We start from the raw sequence: 14,234 nt of genomic DNA on the forward strand, positions 1-14,234 counted from the left end.
AGAAGCACTGTTAGGGCTAGAGAATGCTTAGAAGCATGTTAGGGCTAGAGAATGCTCGAAAGTCCATCAAGTCTGGACAAATGCTCAGAAGCACGTCAAGACTAGAGAATGCCCGAAAGCACGATCAGGGCTAGAGAATGCCCGAAATCTCATCAGGGCTAGAGAATGCCCGAAAGCATGATCAGGGCTAGAGAATGCCTGAAATCTCATCAGGGCTAGAGAATGCCCGAAAGTACGTCAAGGCAAGAAAATGTCCGGAAGCACGGTCAGGGATAGAGAATGCCGGGAAGTATGATAGAGCTAAAAAATGCCTGGAAGCTCGAGTGAAGTCTGCAAGGAGAAAAATGACCAAAAGCTCGTCAAGACCGGTTGAGGTAAGAAAATGCTCGGAAGTACGCTAGAGCTAAAAAATGCTTTAAAGCTCGATAAGGCTGGAAAAGGCCAAGGTGCTTGTAAGGGCTAAAAGATACCCGGATGATCCCCAGGGTTGGTTAGTGCTAGAGAGAGTCCAGAAACTCGTCAAGGCATTACTATATCATTCGTATCAATTTTTACCAGAAAAGATCTTGGACCTGACTGGTTGGCAGGGCAAGTGAGAAGAAAGCAAGAACATCATGTGTTCAGCTCGAAAAATAAACCACATGCCCCAGATAATGAAGAAAACTGTCACCTTTGAATATAAAGAATCAAAACCTAGTGATGGGACCTTTGATGATACACAATAATTGCTCAAAGTAGACAGTGAACTGTCACTATAAGACAAGGTCACGTGATAAAGATCTGGTAAACCAATATGCAGTCCCACTTGGAGAAAAGAAGACTCGGACGCTTCAGGTCAGTCTCAAGACAGGTCATATAGACTCGCCTTCTCAGCTTCAGGACAAGACTCCATAAGGAAGTTATCACTAACAGTTACAATCCAATAAATCCCCTTTATACCTATGATCATGGAATTTTCGACCAATTAGCCGGTGAAAATCCCTTACCATCGAACCGGTCACATCACCGTCGGATTATCAGAAAATACTATATTTATCTCCATCTTCTTACAATATAAAAGGAGAACGATTACAAAGATCAAGATATATTGTTCTCTCTAATTACAATATTAGGAATCAATTTCTTACTTTTTGCTGAAGGCCTTTCCAATATACTCTTTATTTTAGCTCTAGGTGATATTTCCATCGTTGGACATGAGCTAATAATTATCGGCTTTCTTATAAAGATTTTGGATACTCATTCTTTGAATTAGCTTTATGATGAATTAAATCTAGATTCAAATTTAATGTCCATCCATTTTATGTGATTATTATTCATCATACTTTTAATGCAATTGTGGGCAAAATTAGGAACAAGCTTGTTGGTTAAAAAGAGCAACTACTTTCTTATGGAGGAAAGATAATTTTGGTTAAATCTATAGCATTTGTTATCTCCCAGTTCTCTTTGTCATGAAATTAACCAATTAATTTCAAACTTTTGGATGAGAGCAAAAGGAAGGGGAAAGAAAAACAACACTGTATTTGATGGCAAAATATGTGCAAAGGGAAGGTATTTGGAGCATTTTATAGGGAAGGCTCTCTCTTGAACCTTGGGTTGTGTTGGCAAGTTTACTGTGATGAATCAATCTTGTTCCACGAAGATCGCTAGACTCCTCTACCATTTCCACATCAATCTATCTAGCATCAAAGAAATTGACTATCTCTTTATGGAATAAAAAATTTCATAAAAATTGAATTGAATTATTTTTTTATTAATTTTTTTATTTAAAATAAAAAAATCATTTATTTTTTAATTGAAAAAAATTATTTTAAAATAAAATAAAAATATGCATGATTTTATAAAAATTTACTTAATTTTTTTTATAAAATAAATAATACCAAATAGAGGTCTCATTCAATAGGGTAGGGGCAGTCGAAATGTCAGTTTTCCATGATACTGGAATCTTTAATATACTAGCAATTCCTATCTGTCTGATTGGAGAAGAAAATAAACTTATTTGATATTATAATGTAAAATTATTTTCCAATATTTCTTTTATAATAAAGTTTTATTTTTTAGTGATTTTTTAAATTGAAAATAATAATTCTTATCTAAAGTAATATATTATAATATTTTAATGCTAAAATTAAATAATTTTATAAGGAATATTTGTTTATAATTATAAAGTTAATTATATTATTATAAAATAAATGTATAATACATAGTAAAAATTATTTCTTATTATTGATGGATAATGTGTTTTTTTTTTTACTTTTTCTTTTTTAATAGAAAATAAAATTAAATTTTTCTTAAAAGAATAAAAAATGTTTTAAATAAGTAAATACAACTGTCTTTCAGCGCAGTTTACTGTTTAGTGGTTTCTTGGGCAAAGAAAAAGTTTTTAGTGGCTTCATGAATATATATATGTAAAATGGAGGGCTGAATAGCAAGAAAATTTGACTATTTTATTAAACATGGAAAACCATAATTTAATGCTTCCCTGAATCGAAGCTCAGATGGACAAACATTTGCTGAAGTTGACGAAGCTCAGTCTGTGTAGTCTTTTAACCTTATCTACAACAAAGCCTCTATCTTTATCCGATGATTCTCTCAGATACTTCTATTTTGTTGTAACCCAGAAACAACTATCTCTTTGATCAAGTGAATTGCTGTCCCTTTCTTGGCCTCTCTAACTCTTGAAGTTTCCAATGGAGATTAGATTGTTGATGTTCTCTGTGATCCTTTTTCTGGGTATTTCGATTTCATGGGTGGAATCGAAGTACATGGTTTATAATACTTCACAAGGCATAGTTCCGGATAAGCTCAATGTTCACTTGGTTGCTCACACCCACGATGATGTTGGGTGGCTAAAGACCGTTGATCAGTACTATGTTGGCTCCAATAATTCAATCCAAGTAAAAACTTCTTCGTCTATTTCTTTCTATTCGTGTAGATCAACGCTTAGCATGAGTTCTTTTATGCAGTTATGGATGAATTGAAGAGTGTTTTTTGATGTTTTTTCTGCAGGGTGCTTGTGTGCGAAATGTGTTGGATTCTCTTATACCTTCACTGTTGACTGACAAGAATCGCAAATTCATTTATGTTGAGATGGTAAGTATTTTTCTACTAATTTTATTGTAACTCTGGTTGGTTGCTGAGGAAAATGGGGGAAATGGGAGGGAAAGTAAATAAATTGAATATTCTGACAACTATGTTCAACAATTGGGAAAATTAATAATGTGAAATTGTTTGGATTGTGGATTATATTTATGGGTCTCCAAAATCTGGGGAATGATTAGTCTATGCATTGCCTGGCAACTAGCTTGAAACGTGGAGCATTAGGTTTTTGTAGACTGGAAGGACTATGGGCTTTCAAAAGTAGTGCTCTAGAACATAATTTGAATAGGTAATTGAAATGAGATATTCGAAGGAAACCCTTAATTTTTCATATCAAGTTTCCAATAATCCGTGTGCAGTTAACCTGATAGTTTCACAATCACCATAGTAATGTCTTGAAATTGCAAGGTTCATATATATTGTATATCTATTTCTTATTGCTTTGGGAACGCCTCAAAGGCTCAAATCTTAAGCATTTCCAACTTTGGTGTTGTTATCAATCAGTCATCTGTTGCATAGGATTGTCGAACCCCATCGTATAAGTGTGATATATAGATTGCCAACTGGCACTATATGATGTGACATGTTATTCAGCTCTTGTAGTCTCCAGATTTTTATCACATGTATAACTGTATTTCTTCCTTCATTACATAGGCATTTTTCCAACGATGGTGGAGAGATCAGAGTGAGGCTATGCAGCATGTTGTCAAGCAACTTGTGAGCTCGGGTCAGCTAGAATTCATGTAAAACATGCTGTTAAACCTACTGACCTCTGTAACAATATTCATATATCGGATCTCAAATGTTGATTTGTGATTGTTCTTCATGGCTTCATGTCACCTGGCTGTTGCTTGGTATATTTGAAATTCTCTTAGAATACTTCAAAATTATTGTGCCCTCTCCCTCTCTCTCATTCTTTCAGAAATGGGGGTATGTGCATGCACGACGAGGCGGTGACTCATTATATTGACATGATTGATCAGACAACCCTTGGGCATCGATTTATCAAAAAGGAATTTGGTGTGACTCCAAGAATTGGTTGGCAGATAGACCCTTTTGGACATTCTGCAGTGCAGGCTTACTTGTTGGGAGCTGAAGTGCGTGTCCTAACTTTAAATTCAACCACCTCCATTGAGTTTAAGATTGTTTCACTATGTTTTCCAGCTACAACTGGGACAACGGAATGATGTAATTAATTTGTTGTAGGTTGGATTTGACTCTTTTTTCTTTGGCCGGATAGATTACCAAGACCGGGCTAAGCGTAAAAATGAGAAGAGTCTTGAAGTTGTCTGGCAGGGTTCTGACAGTCTTGGTTCATCTTCACAGGTGAATAGAATAGATTGTCTTAGCTTAACAAGCTGTGCAAGGGGAATTATTATCCTTGCTAAGTATTACATTTTCTAAACATCGTGGAATATCTTACTCTTTCATTCCTTTATTATGGTTGTATTGCTATGAAGATAAATCTTTCATGTCACTCTTAGCTTCTTCTTCATCATTGTAGATATTTGCTGGTGCATTCCCAGAAAACTATGAGCCTCCTCCTGGTGGTTTCTACTTTGAAGTCAATGATCCATATCCCATTGTTCAAGTAAAGCACAGGAAAAGTTGATTACATACTATGAGACTCTTAAATGTTTACTGGTCTGTAACACTAATATTGTGTTCTTTTCCATGCAAGGATGACATGAATTTGTTTGATTACAATGTTCCAGAACGGGTCAATGACTTTGTTGCTGCTGCAATTTCACAGGTAATCTCTTCACAAGGGCGGATCCAGGATTTATTTTTTGAGGGGGCAAATAATTTATTCAATTTATGGGTTTAAATATATAGGTAAAATAGGTAATATGAATATACATAAATATGGGCTAATATAACTATTAGTTTATTGAACCCAATAAAAAATAAACATTAGTATTGGGCTATAATACTTGAAAGTTTAATAAATTAATGGAGCAAAATTTTATTTTTAAATGAGAACAATGATAAAATGTACATCTAGTTAGAATAGAAATTTTAAGAGTACTGGGGGCAAAATTTTATTTTTTAAGTGAGTGTAATGATAAAAATTATATCTATTGACAATATAAATTTTAGAAGTAATAGGGGCACAATTTTATTTTTAAAAAAGGAAAATGATGAAAATTATATCCACTTACAATATAAATTTTAGGAGTAATGGGGGCAAAATTTTATTTTTAAGTGGGGGCAAAAGATAAAAATTATATATAATTATAGAGGAAACTTTTGTCCCCACTGCCCCCACTATGTATCCACTCCTAGCTGTTTACTCTGAATCTTTTTCATTTCATGGATATATTTTGTGTTATTTCTAAAACAATAATGATCTATATTTCTATATTTCTGATTATACAGCCCATAATTGTAAAAACAAGCGTTTCAGTATTCTGTTTGTTATGTATACTTGTAGATAAAGAAACTTTGTAGCATTTCTTTCATATACTCAGGGTGAAGGTCTGTTAGATGCTAGACTTGAGTTTGACCTCATTTAACAGGGTATTCTACTGCGTATCTCTGCCAAAGGACCATAATGCCTATTTGTGTTGCATATCCTGAGACATTTCATTACTTGTTTTATGTAAAGACATTTTTGCTAAGTCCTATTCCTTCGAATTAGCAATGCAAGGAAGTTTTATATTCCATTCACAAGGGCCTTCATAAGTTGAATCTAACAACATTCAATCCATTCTCAGGCTAATATAACTCGGACGAATCATATAATGTGGACCATGGGAACAGATTTTAAGTATCAGTATGCAGAGACATGGTTTCGAGAGATGGACAAACTGATCCACTATGTTAACATGGTAAGCATTTTGTGAAATCTTCTTGGTTGGTTGTTTAGCTAATTATGTGTCTCACTATTATAGTATTATCATTATGTAACACATTTTTTCTCGTGTCATCAAAATGGTGATCATTTGATAATCAGTTAAATGAATGCCGCTTGGATTAATGTTGTGCATCCATGCCATGTGACAAAATGAAATTAGCTCATTTCAACTAGTGAGTAATCAAATACTGATAATGATGGATGGCAGTTCATGTGCCAATAGCATTGGAATCTATTGAAAGGCAAATGTCATCATCTCATCATGGAGGCCTTGTTATTTGCCATTGCAAGGTTCAAGTACCTCTCTCTTATGGATTAAAAGTTGCAAATCATAACAGTCAAGGATTAGGTCAGCTTGAAGGAGTTCATAATATGAATACCTCTGTTGTCATAATGGATTAATCTCTGGAGATGGTTTATAGCTCCATAGAATTTTTTTTAATGATTTTCTTGATCAAACAAATAGTACATTTTTATACTTTCTTTTGATCTCACATACAAATTCTGTTTCACCTTATTGTCGAACTCTGTTGATACTATATGGTCTGGTTTGACTGCTTTCTAGGATGGACGTGTCAATGCTCTCTATTCTACCCCATCTATATATACTGATGCAAAACATGCTGCAAATGAGTCCTGGCCAGCAAAAACTGATGACTTCTTCCCGTGAGTTGAATGTCTAATGTCATTATAATCTGTTAGTGAGTTACTTACTTTGAATGACTGAAAATTTGAAGCATTTATAACCCCAGGTATGCAGATCGTGTAAATGCTTACTGGACAGGATACTTTGCAAGTAGACCAGCCTTAAAACGCTATGTTAGGATGATGAGTGGCTACTACTTGGTATCCATACAATCATTTATATTTGTTTGAAGAAATATTCCATGATGATCTAACAACTTCTCAGGTTGTGATCTCAATCTCATATTTCTCTTTTGAATAGGCTGCAAGACAACTAGAATTTTTTAAAGGAAGAAGTAATACAGGGCCAAACACAGACTCATTGGCAGATGCTATGGCAATTGCTCAACATCATGATGCAGTTACTGGTACAGAAAAGCAACATGTGGCTAATGATTATGCAAAGCGATTGTCAATAGGGTATACAGAGGTGAATATTTGTTTAGTTTGGTTTCAGTTATTGTGGTACTTGTGTTGCTTCATTTGTCTTAAATGTAAATCCACTTGTTCAACATCTTCTGCAGGCTGAAAAATTAGTTGCATCTTCACTTGCTTGCTTGGCTGAGACAACATCACATGATGGATGTCAGAATCCTGCTACAAAATTTCAACAGGTAAAGAATATAAATCTTAGCTTGAATAGCCTAAATTTCCACTTATTTCCAATAAGGATGAATAATTCCATCCCTTTTTATCTTATGCCTTAAGAAAATGGGTCGCGCCTAACTCACTCCCAAAAGTTAACTTAAACAGGTGACTTAAACAGGTGGGAGTCCACGGGGCTTTATAAGAGATACATTACTTCTATCCCACCAATATGGGAGTTTAACAATATGCTTCCTTTCTTGTTATTTTCTGTCTTATTTATGTATGGTGCATTGAAAACTTATTTTATGTAATAGTTATATAAACATCTGCCAGATTGAACTCTTTTAAGTGGTTGCTGTGGTGATAAATGAAGTAGGTCAATCATTGACTTGAAACATTGGACCGTGGACAGTGTAAACTTCTTAACTACAGCGTCCTTCTTAAAGTCATATTTGCCATGAAAAGGGTCTATAATTTAAATATTGAACTTAGCTTTGTGCACTAATTGCATGGCAATTTTATTTTCCTTTGACACGAAATTCAAACTAAACTGCATTTTCCCCCCCCTCTTTCCTCCAGTGCCCTCTGCTGAATATAAGTTACTGTCCTGCATCAGAAATTAATCAATCTCATGGGAAAAACTTGGTAAGGATAATATAGCATGCCGAGTAATGTTCTCCTTCATTATAATTGACTTGGAGTTTCATATTCCATGATGAAATATTTTATTTATGCATCTTCTTATTTGTAGGTGGTTGTGGTTTACAATTCTCTTGGATGGAAGAGAGATGATGTAATTCAAATTCCAGTGAGTACTTCATTTTGACCATTGTGCTTGATATCATGAACATCAATTTATATGCATGATTTATCTAGACTAAGGCAATACATTTTATGAGATGCATTTTTTTTTTATCATTTGCACACTACGCTTAGCTGAGCATATGCTGATTTGCTTGTGTCTTGTGTTTCATTTATCAACTTACATGATATTATTTGCTGTAGGTTACCGATGATGAAGTTACAGTGCATGATTCTGAGGGAAGAGAAATTGAATCTCAGCTTATTCCTCTAGCAGATGTTCATATAGCCCTAAGGAATACCTATGTGCAGGCATACTTGGGTAAACCCCCAACGGATACACCCAAGTATTGGCTTGCATTTTCAGTCTCTCTTCCACCTTTCGGTTTCAGTACTTACTCAATTTCAGGTTCCAAAAGTGCAGGTTAGCTAGTATAGTTAATAACTTTTGGAACTAATCTTGCCAATTAGAACAATCTCGAGTCCATTCTCACTTATCGATTTTCATTTGTCATTTTGATGGTTTTTTCTCTCTCTTCCTTTCTTTCCTTTTTTTTTCAAATTACAGATACTCATTCAATCAAATCATCTACGTACACATTCCAAACAAGAGAGCAATCTACCATAGAAGTTGGTCAAGGAAATTTGAAGCTTACTTTTTCAGAAGATGAAAGCAAAAAAGTTAATTATATTAATACCAGAAGCTCAGTAAGTATAAACTACATGGTGTTTAATCAGTGTTTTTTTATGAACCATTTTTGAGATTGCTAGTATTGTTCTTGCATCTTGTCATGGCAGTTTTCTGATATGTTGTCTTCGTGAAGTGATGCAGAATCTTTTGGGTAGCTAATACATATGTTTCTGACTTGTGAAGGTTGAGGACTCCATTGAACACACATTCAGTTTTTATGCTGGATATAATGGAACTGGAAATGATACAGATCCCCAAGTATGCATACTGGACATAAGTTCCACTTGCTCTTTTGTCTTTTGTTTTCTAGGAATTTTTGTTTTACCTCAGTTTAATATCAGCATTAGAGTTAGACTATCCCTTTCCAAGTTCATGTCTCATGTCATTCATTTTTTTCCTGCACAAGAATGCCGGTGCATATATCTTCCGTCCAAATGGGACATTTCTCATAAAGCCTGAAAAACAGGTATGCAATGCCTTCTAAGATGTTATCTACATGAACAAGTAATTATATGCTTACTGGTTAGAAACTTTTGTCAACTTTCCAGAATCTTTTGACTGTTATGCGCGGGCCTATAGTAGAAGAAGTACATCAACAGATCAATCAATGGATATATCAGGTACCATTCATGTAACACTGTTGTGTGCATGTTTGCCATTTTTTTCTTGGATATTCTTTTTTGCTCCACTATCAGAGACATATCAATCACATTGTACACAATAAAGATTAAATAATATTTGTTTACAAGAGAATAAATGATGATCTAGGTTTCAAGTCAAACTTACGCCTAATACGGCAAAATTAACTTTAAAATGGTTAATTCACCTCTTCCGGAAAATTTAGGAGAATCTTGAATTTATGAGCCTGAAAAAAATCAACAAATCATCTGTGTAATAAATTTTCAGATAACTAAAGTCATGATATAGAAGGAACATGTTATTTTTCTTGCATGTATCTGCTGGATTATAGTTCTTTGGTTTTATACACATAATTCGTCTTCAGAAGAATCAATTTTCATGTTACCCTGAAATAATATTGCTTTTTTACATGTTTGCAGATCACCAGATTATACAAGGGAAAAGAACATGTTGAAGTTGAATTTATTGTAAGCTTGATGGGCTCCTTCGGTCTCAATTCTATTTAAGCATTTAAACTTGTTTCCTTTGCTGAAAATACTTATACTTTAGTGGTGGAATTTTGTCTGTTAAATTTGATTTAGATATTTTATTTCTTCACTGGATCTAACTTGCTGCATGTTCCATCTGTAGGTTGGGCCTATACCCATTGATGATGGAATTGGCAAAGAAGTTGCAACACAGATTACAACTACTATGGGCACCAACAAAACATTTTATACAGATTCTAATGGACGTGATTTTATCAAAAGAGTAAGTTGAAAAATTGTGCTATTCTGTTTTGTGCTATACCGACTCAGCTGGATTGTAATTTAGATGATCAGAATGGCTATTGGCTTAAAGTTTTAATTTTTTTTTTCTTAACACTGCATACTTAAATTGGATGGTATCTACATGATGTTTTGTGGGGATTATTTATTTTCAAATTTCCAGCAGCAAATGAAGGAAAGAATTTTCTGTTTGCAGATTCGTGATTATAGGACAGACTGGAACCTTGAAGTCAACCAACCAGCTGCTGGAAACTACTATCCAGTATGTTTCTCTAAAACAGTTTTTTGCTTAGGCGGGGAAATATTTCATCCTGCATTGACATCAGTTCTGTCTATCTTTTAATCAGAAAGGGAATTTGTGTTCTGCTTACAATTGATAGGGATGAGATGTTTCTCCTTCATAAACCGGATCATGTCTGAAATTTTATTGTTGCCTTTTAATAACTTGTCCAAGTATTTCTGTAAGAAATTTTCACCATTACTATGTCCTAGTCAATTTAAATTTCAGTGAGTATTTAAATTTCCTCTTCATTAACATCCCCTTCTCATCATTTTTGTGCATTCAGATCAACCTGGGAATTTATACCAAAGATGATAAGAAAGAATTTTCAGTTCTGGTCGATCGGCCTCTAGGAGGGTCTAGCTTAGTGGATGGACAAATAGAACTGATGCTCCATCGGTATGTTATGATTTTCTGATACTTGACCTGCCATGAATTTGAACAGCTGTTCTGATATGTTGAAAATTTTGCTCTCAGTAGTCAATGCCTGATTTTTTTCCTCTTTTTTCGGTTCATGTTTTCTCTTGGTTATAGTCTCTTAAAAGGAAAATGTCACTATATTGCACTAGAGGGATGCAGCCCACATAAAACTGTGATATTATACAGTTGCAAGGCAATGTATAAAATCTGTATCATAAAAAATTTCTCATATAACTACCCATTATACTAAAGTCTTATGCCTTAAGCATTCACAATTCATTCCCAACTCCTAAGTTGTCAGTTAAAGGATAGAGAGGTTTCTCCTCTCCCTTATAGGCCCCTGATTTATATTCTGTCAAGACTGTCCAAAAATTAGTTTGAAGATTATGGAGTCATGGAGGTTAAAAAGCCATGTATAGGACTTCTTTGGTAGCATTTCTTCTACAGAAGTTCCAGTTTTTAATATATGGAAATGGAAAATTGCCAGTCAAGAGTCGAGACATTATCTAAGAGTTGTATGCTTCCGTAGCAATAATTAGAAGTGTAAATAAGTGTAATTCTTGTCAATTGTCGTTGTCATACAACATCACCAGAATCACAATTGGCACTTCCCCTTTGTTACAGGAGACTGCTACTTGACGATTCCAGGGGTGTTGCAGAGGCTTTAAATGAAACAGTTTGTGTTCTTGATCAATGTAAAGGATTGATAGTAAGTATTTCACTCTTTATCAAATACAAGTGCACCAATTAGCTTATGTTTCAAAATATAGTTTTACAATTTTAGACCCTTGCTGCAGTTTGCTTGGTTGCTCTTGCTCTTAAAACATACTTATTTTCATCACATCCACATTATTGGAACGCAAATAGAAGCCTTATGCTCTTGGACTAATTCAAAGTGAAATTATTATTGATATTGTTTTTATCAGATAATTGATAATTGCCAGATGCCACTGATGTCTGTGTAAAAGGAAAAAAAGACCTCTGTGACATGTAATATATAATCTTAATTTGTTTGAAAATTAACTTCTATCTTAACTTACTATTATTTTTGCAGATCCAAGGGAAATATTATTTCAGAATTGACCCTTTAGGAGAAGGTGCAAAGTGGCGTCGTTCTTTTGGCCAGGAGATATATTCACCTCTCTTGCTGGCCTTTGCTGAGGAGGTGATGAAATTAAAATTAAATAAAACAACAGTCTTGTCAATTAGTTTCTTAAAAGTAATTTCTTCTTGCAGGATGGAGATAACTGGAGTAATTCTCATATAACCACTTTCTCGGCCACTGGTTCCTCCTATGGTTTACCTGATAATGTTGCACTTATAACTCTTCAGGTACTAGGGGCTTGGGCCTTCATTGTATTGTCTGTTGTTTCCTAATTTCCTTGCATAGTTGATTTAGTAAGACAATTTTATCTGGATCTAGGACTTCATCAGACCTACAATATGATGTACAAACCAACCAAGCAATAACTAATTAGTTGCTTGGTGTTAGCCATTTTTTTTTTTCCTGATTTGGTTCTTTGTTAATAATCCTCACTTTTCATGAAATGCACAGGAGCTTGATGATGGAAAAGTTCTCCTACGGTTAGCACATTTGTATCAGGTTTTAATTCTTTCCGACTCTAATCTTGGTTGTGATTTATGTACCTTGTTTATTAATGAGATTCTAGGACTCTCTACGCAATTTTTTTCCGCTATATCTCCATTTGAATTATATGCTGTCATGATGGGTTGTTTAATTATAATCTGCATTTTCATGAATCAGTGATTCTTGTGATTCTGTCTCAATTCTTGCTGTTCTCTTGCGATTCACTCATATTTTGGATTCCTTCATAAGATTCGACTCGATGTTATATAGATTTGATATGAATCGTACGATTCTAATAACACTGATTATAGTCATCAAACTTATCATCAATGTCAATATGGTAACTGAATTCAAACTTTATTAAGAAAATGACTCAAACTGTTTTTAAGTCACTGTCACTAGATCTTGCTGGAGTTCCAGCCATATTTTTTACATGATAACCTAGTCAAGTTTTTTCATTTAGTTTTATGGGCTATAGGGCTAACATACTCGTTTATTAGTTTTACGTAGAAAATTTTGGCTAGATCACTACAAAAGCTGACAGTAGTGACCTCAATTAAACTAAACTAGGAGGGATTAATATGCTGATATAAATTGAAATTCAGTTGCCATACTGAGTTTTGGGTGATAGATTTAATTACTGGGTGAAATTCTTTACAGAACTGTCCTGCATGTGTCTGCATACGTGGTTTCAGTGACAGTAAGAGCTAACATTTGACAGGATTGAATTTATCTGTCCATCGCATGAACATGCAACTCTGTGTTTGTATCAATTTTTACTTGTTTATTTGCTGGGATTCACGACATCATTTGCAGATCGGAGAGGACAAGGATCTTTCTGTGATGACAAGCGTAGAACTGAAGAAGTTGTTTAATGGCAAGAAGGTAGAAACAGTTATCCCCTCACACCTAACCAGGCATCATCTTTTGCTAGTAGCTCTAATGATATTTTGTTTCCATCTTTTATATTCAGATTCACAAAGTTGCAGAAATGAGCTTATCTGCCAATCAAGAAAGAACAGAGATGGAGAAGAAGAAACTTGTCTGGAGAGCTGAAGGTTTCGAAAGACAAGAAGCAGCAGCGAGGGGCAGACCAGTTGATCCTGCAAAACTGGTGGTGGAACTTGCCCCAATGGAAATTCGAACCTTTGTTATCGATTTCTATCACACATCCCGCCGCGTGTTTGATGTCTAACAACAATGAAATGTTCCTGAGGAAATTCTTGCTAATCTGGGCATGCTTGTGCTTCTGAAATCTGATATCTTTTTAAGATGATATCTGTGTTCTTATGATTGCCAATGAGTCTTGGTCAGAGAGGTAAGCTTCTGTATCATAAAGTTCTAGTGTGGTTGTAATAATATCACTCTGGACGTTCCATCTTAGTAGAATGGAAATTTGGGAATAAAATTTCACTAGGTTCTGTTTATGCTTTTTTTTTTTTTTTTTTTTTTTTTCTAACTTGGTAGTATAATGATTATTTTATTAGTTAAAATTCAAAATTTTCTAGAAAATATAAATATTATTAACTATTATTTATATATTTAATTATTTAGATATTATATTGAGAGTCTATATTATATATAAATAAATACGAAAAGAGGAAGAATAATGGATTAACTAAATTACCTCTAAATTTTTATATTATTTACAATAATATTTTTATTGTTATATTAATTTTAGAGTTGATATAAACTTGTAATTCTTAGTTGACATTAATTTTAGAGTTCAATCAAATTTAAACTCCTTAGTTAAAATTAATCTTAGAAATCATATAAATTTAAAATGGACATAAGTTTAATTAACCTCTTATAATTTTACTCAA

The 14,234-nt window shown here is 34.0% G+C and overlaps 1 protein-coding gene across 1 annotated transcript; it reads left to right on the plus strand.

Annotated features, from left to right (window-relative positions):
• Positions 1-2,470: 2,470 nt before the first annotated feature.
• On the plus strand, positions 2,471-13,838 carry LOC110626528 (probable alpha-mannosidase At5g13980). Its single transcript, XM_021772491.2, has 29 exons — positions 2,471-2,894; positions 3,007-3,090; positions 3,751-3,839; positions 4,019-4,193; positions 4,303-4,422; positions 4,601-4,687; positions 4,778-4,849; positions 5,814-5,927; positions 6,519-6,619; positions 6,706-6,799; positions 6,900-7,067; positions 7,162-7,251; positions 7,805-7,870; positions 7,977-8,033; positions 8,231-8,450; positions 8,595-8,734; positions 8,901-8,975; positions 9,124-9,183; positions 9,266-9,337; positions 9,776-9,823; positions 9,987-10,106; positions 10,320-10,385; positions 10,690-10,802; positions 11,448-11,532; positions 11,878-11,988; positions 12,060-12,155; positions 12,379-12,426; positions 13,228-13,296; positions 13,385-13,838. Exons 1-29 carry the CDS (start codon positions 2,688-2,690, stop codon positions 13,604-13,606), a joined length of 3,069 nt encoding a protein of 1,022 aa, XP_021628183.1. The 5' UTR covers positions 2,471-2,687; the 3' UTR covers positions 13,607-13,838.
• The last annotated feature ends 396 nt before the right edge of the window (positions 13,839-14,234 follow it).

Source organism: Manihot esculenta, chromosome 11 (assembly GCF_001659605.2).
Source record: "Manihot esculenta cultivar AM560-2 chromosome 11, M.esculenta_v8, whole genome shotgun sequence".
Classification (NCBI taxonomy): Eukaryota; Viridiplantae; Streptophyta; class Magnoliopsida; order Malpighiales; family Euphorbiaceae; genus Manihot; species Manihot esculenta.

Excerpts from the sequence above, each read along its gene's own strand:
- LOC110626528 (XM_021772491.2), top strand. The coding sequence starts at position 2,688 with ATGGAGATTAGATTGTTGATGTTCTCTGTGATCCTTTTTCTGGGTATT. Across the intron at positions 6,620-6,705 it reads AAAACTGATGACTTCTTCCC|GTATGCAGATCGTGTAAATG; the intron begins GTGAGTTGAATG and ends TTATAACCCCAG. Across the intron at positions 9,184-9,265 it reads TCATAAAGCCTGAAAAACAG|AATCTTTTGACTGTTATGCG; the intron begins GTATGCAATGCC and ends TCAACTTTCCAG.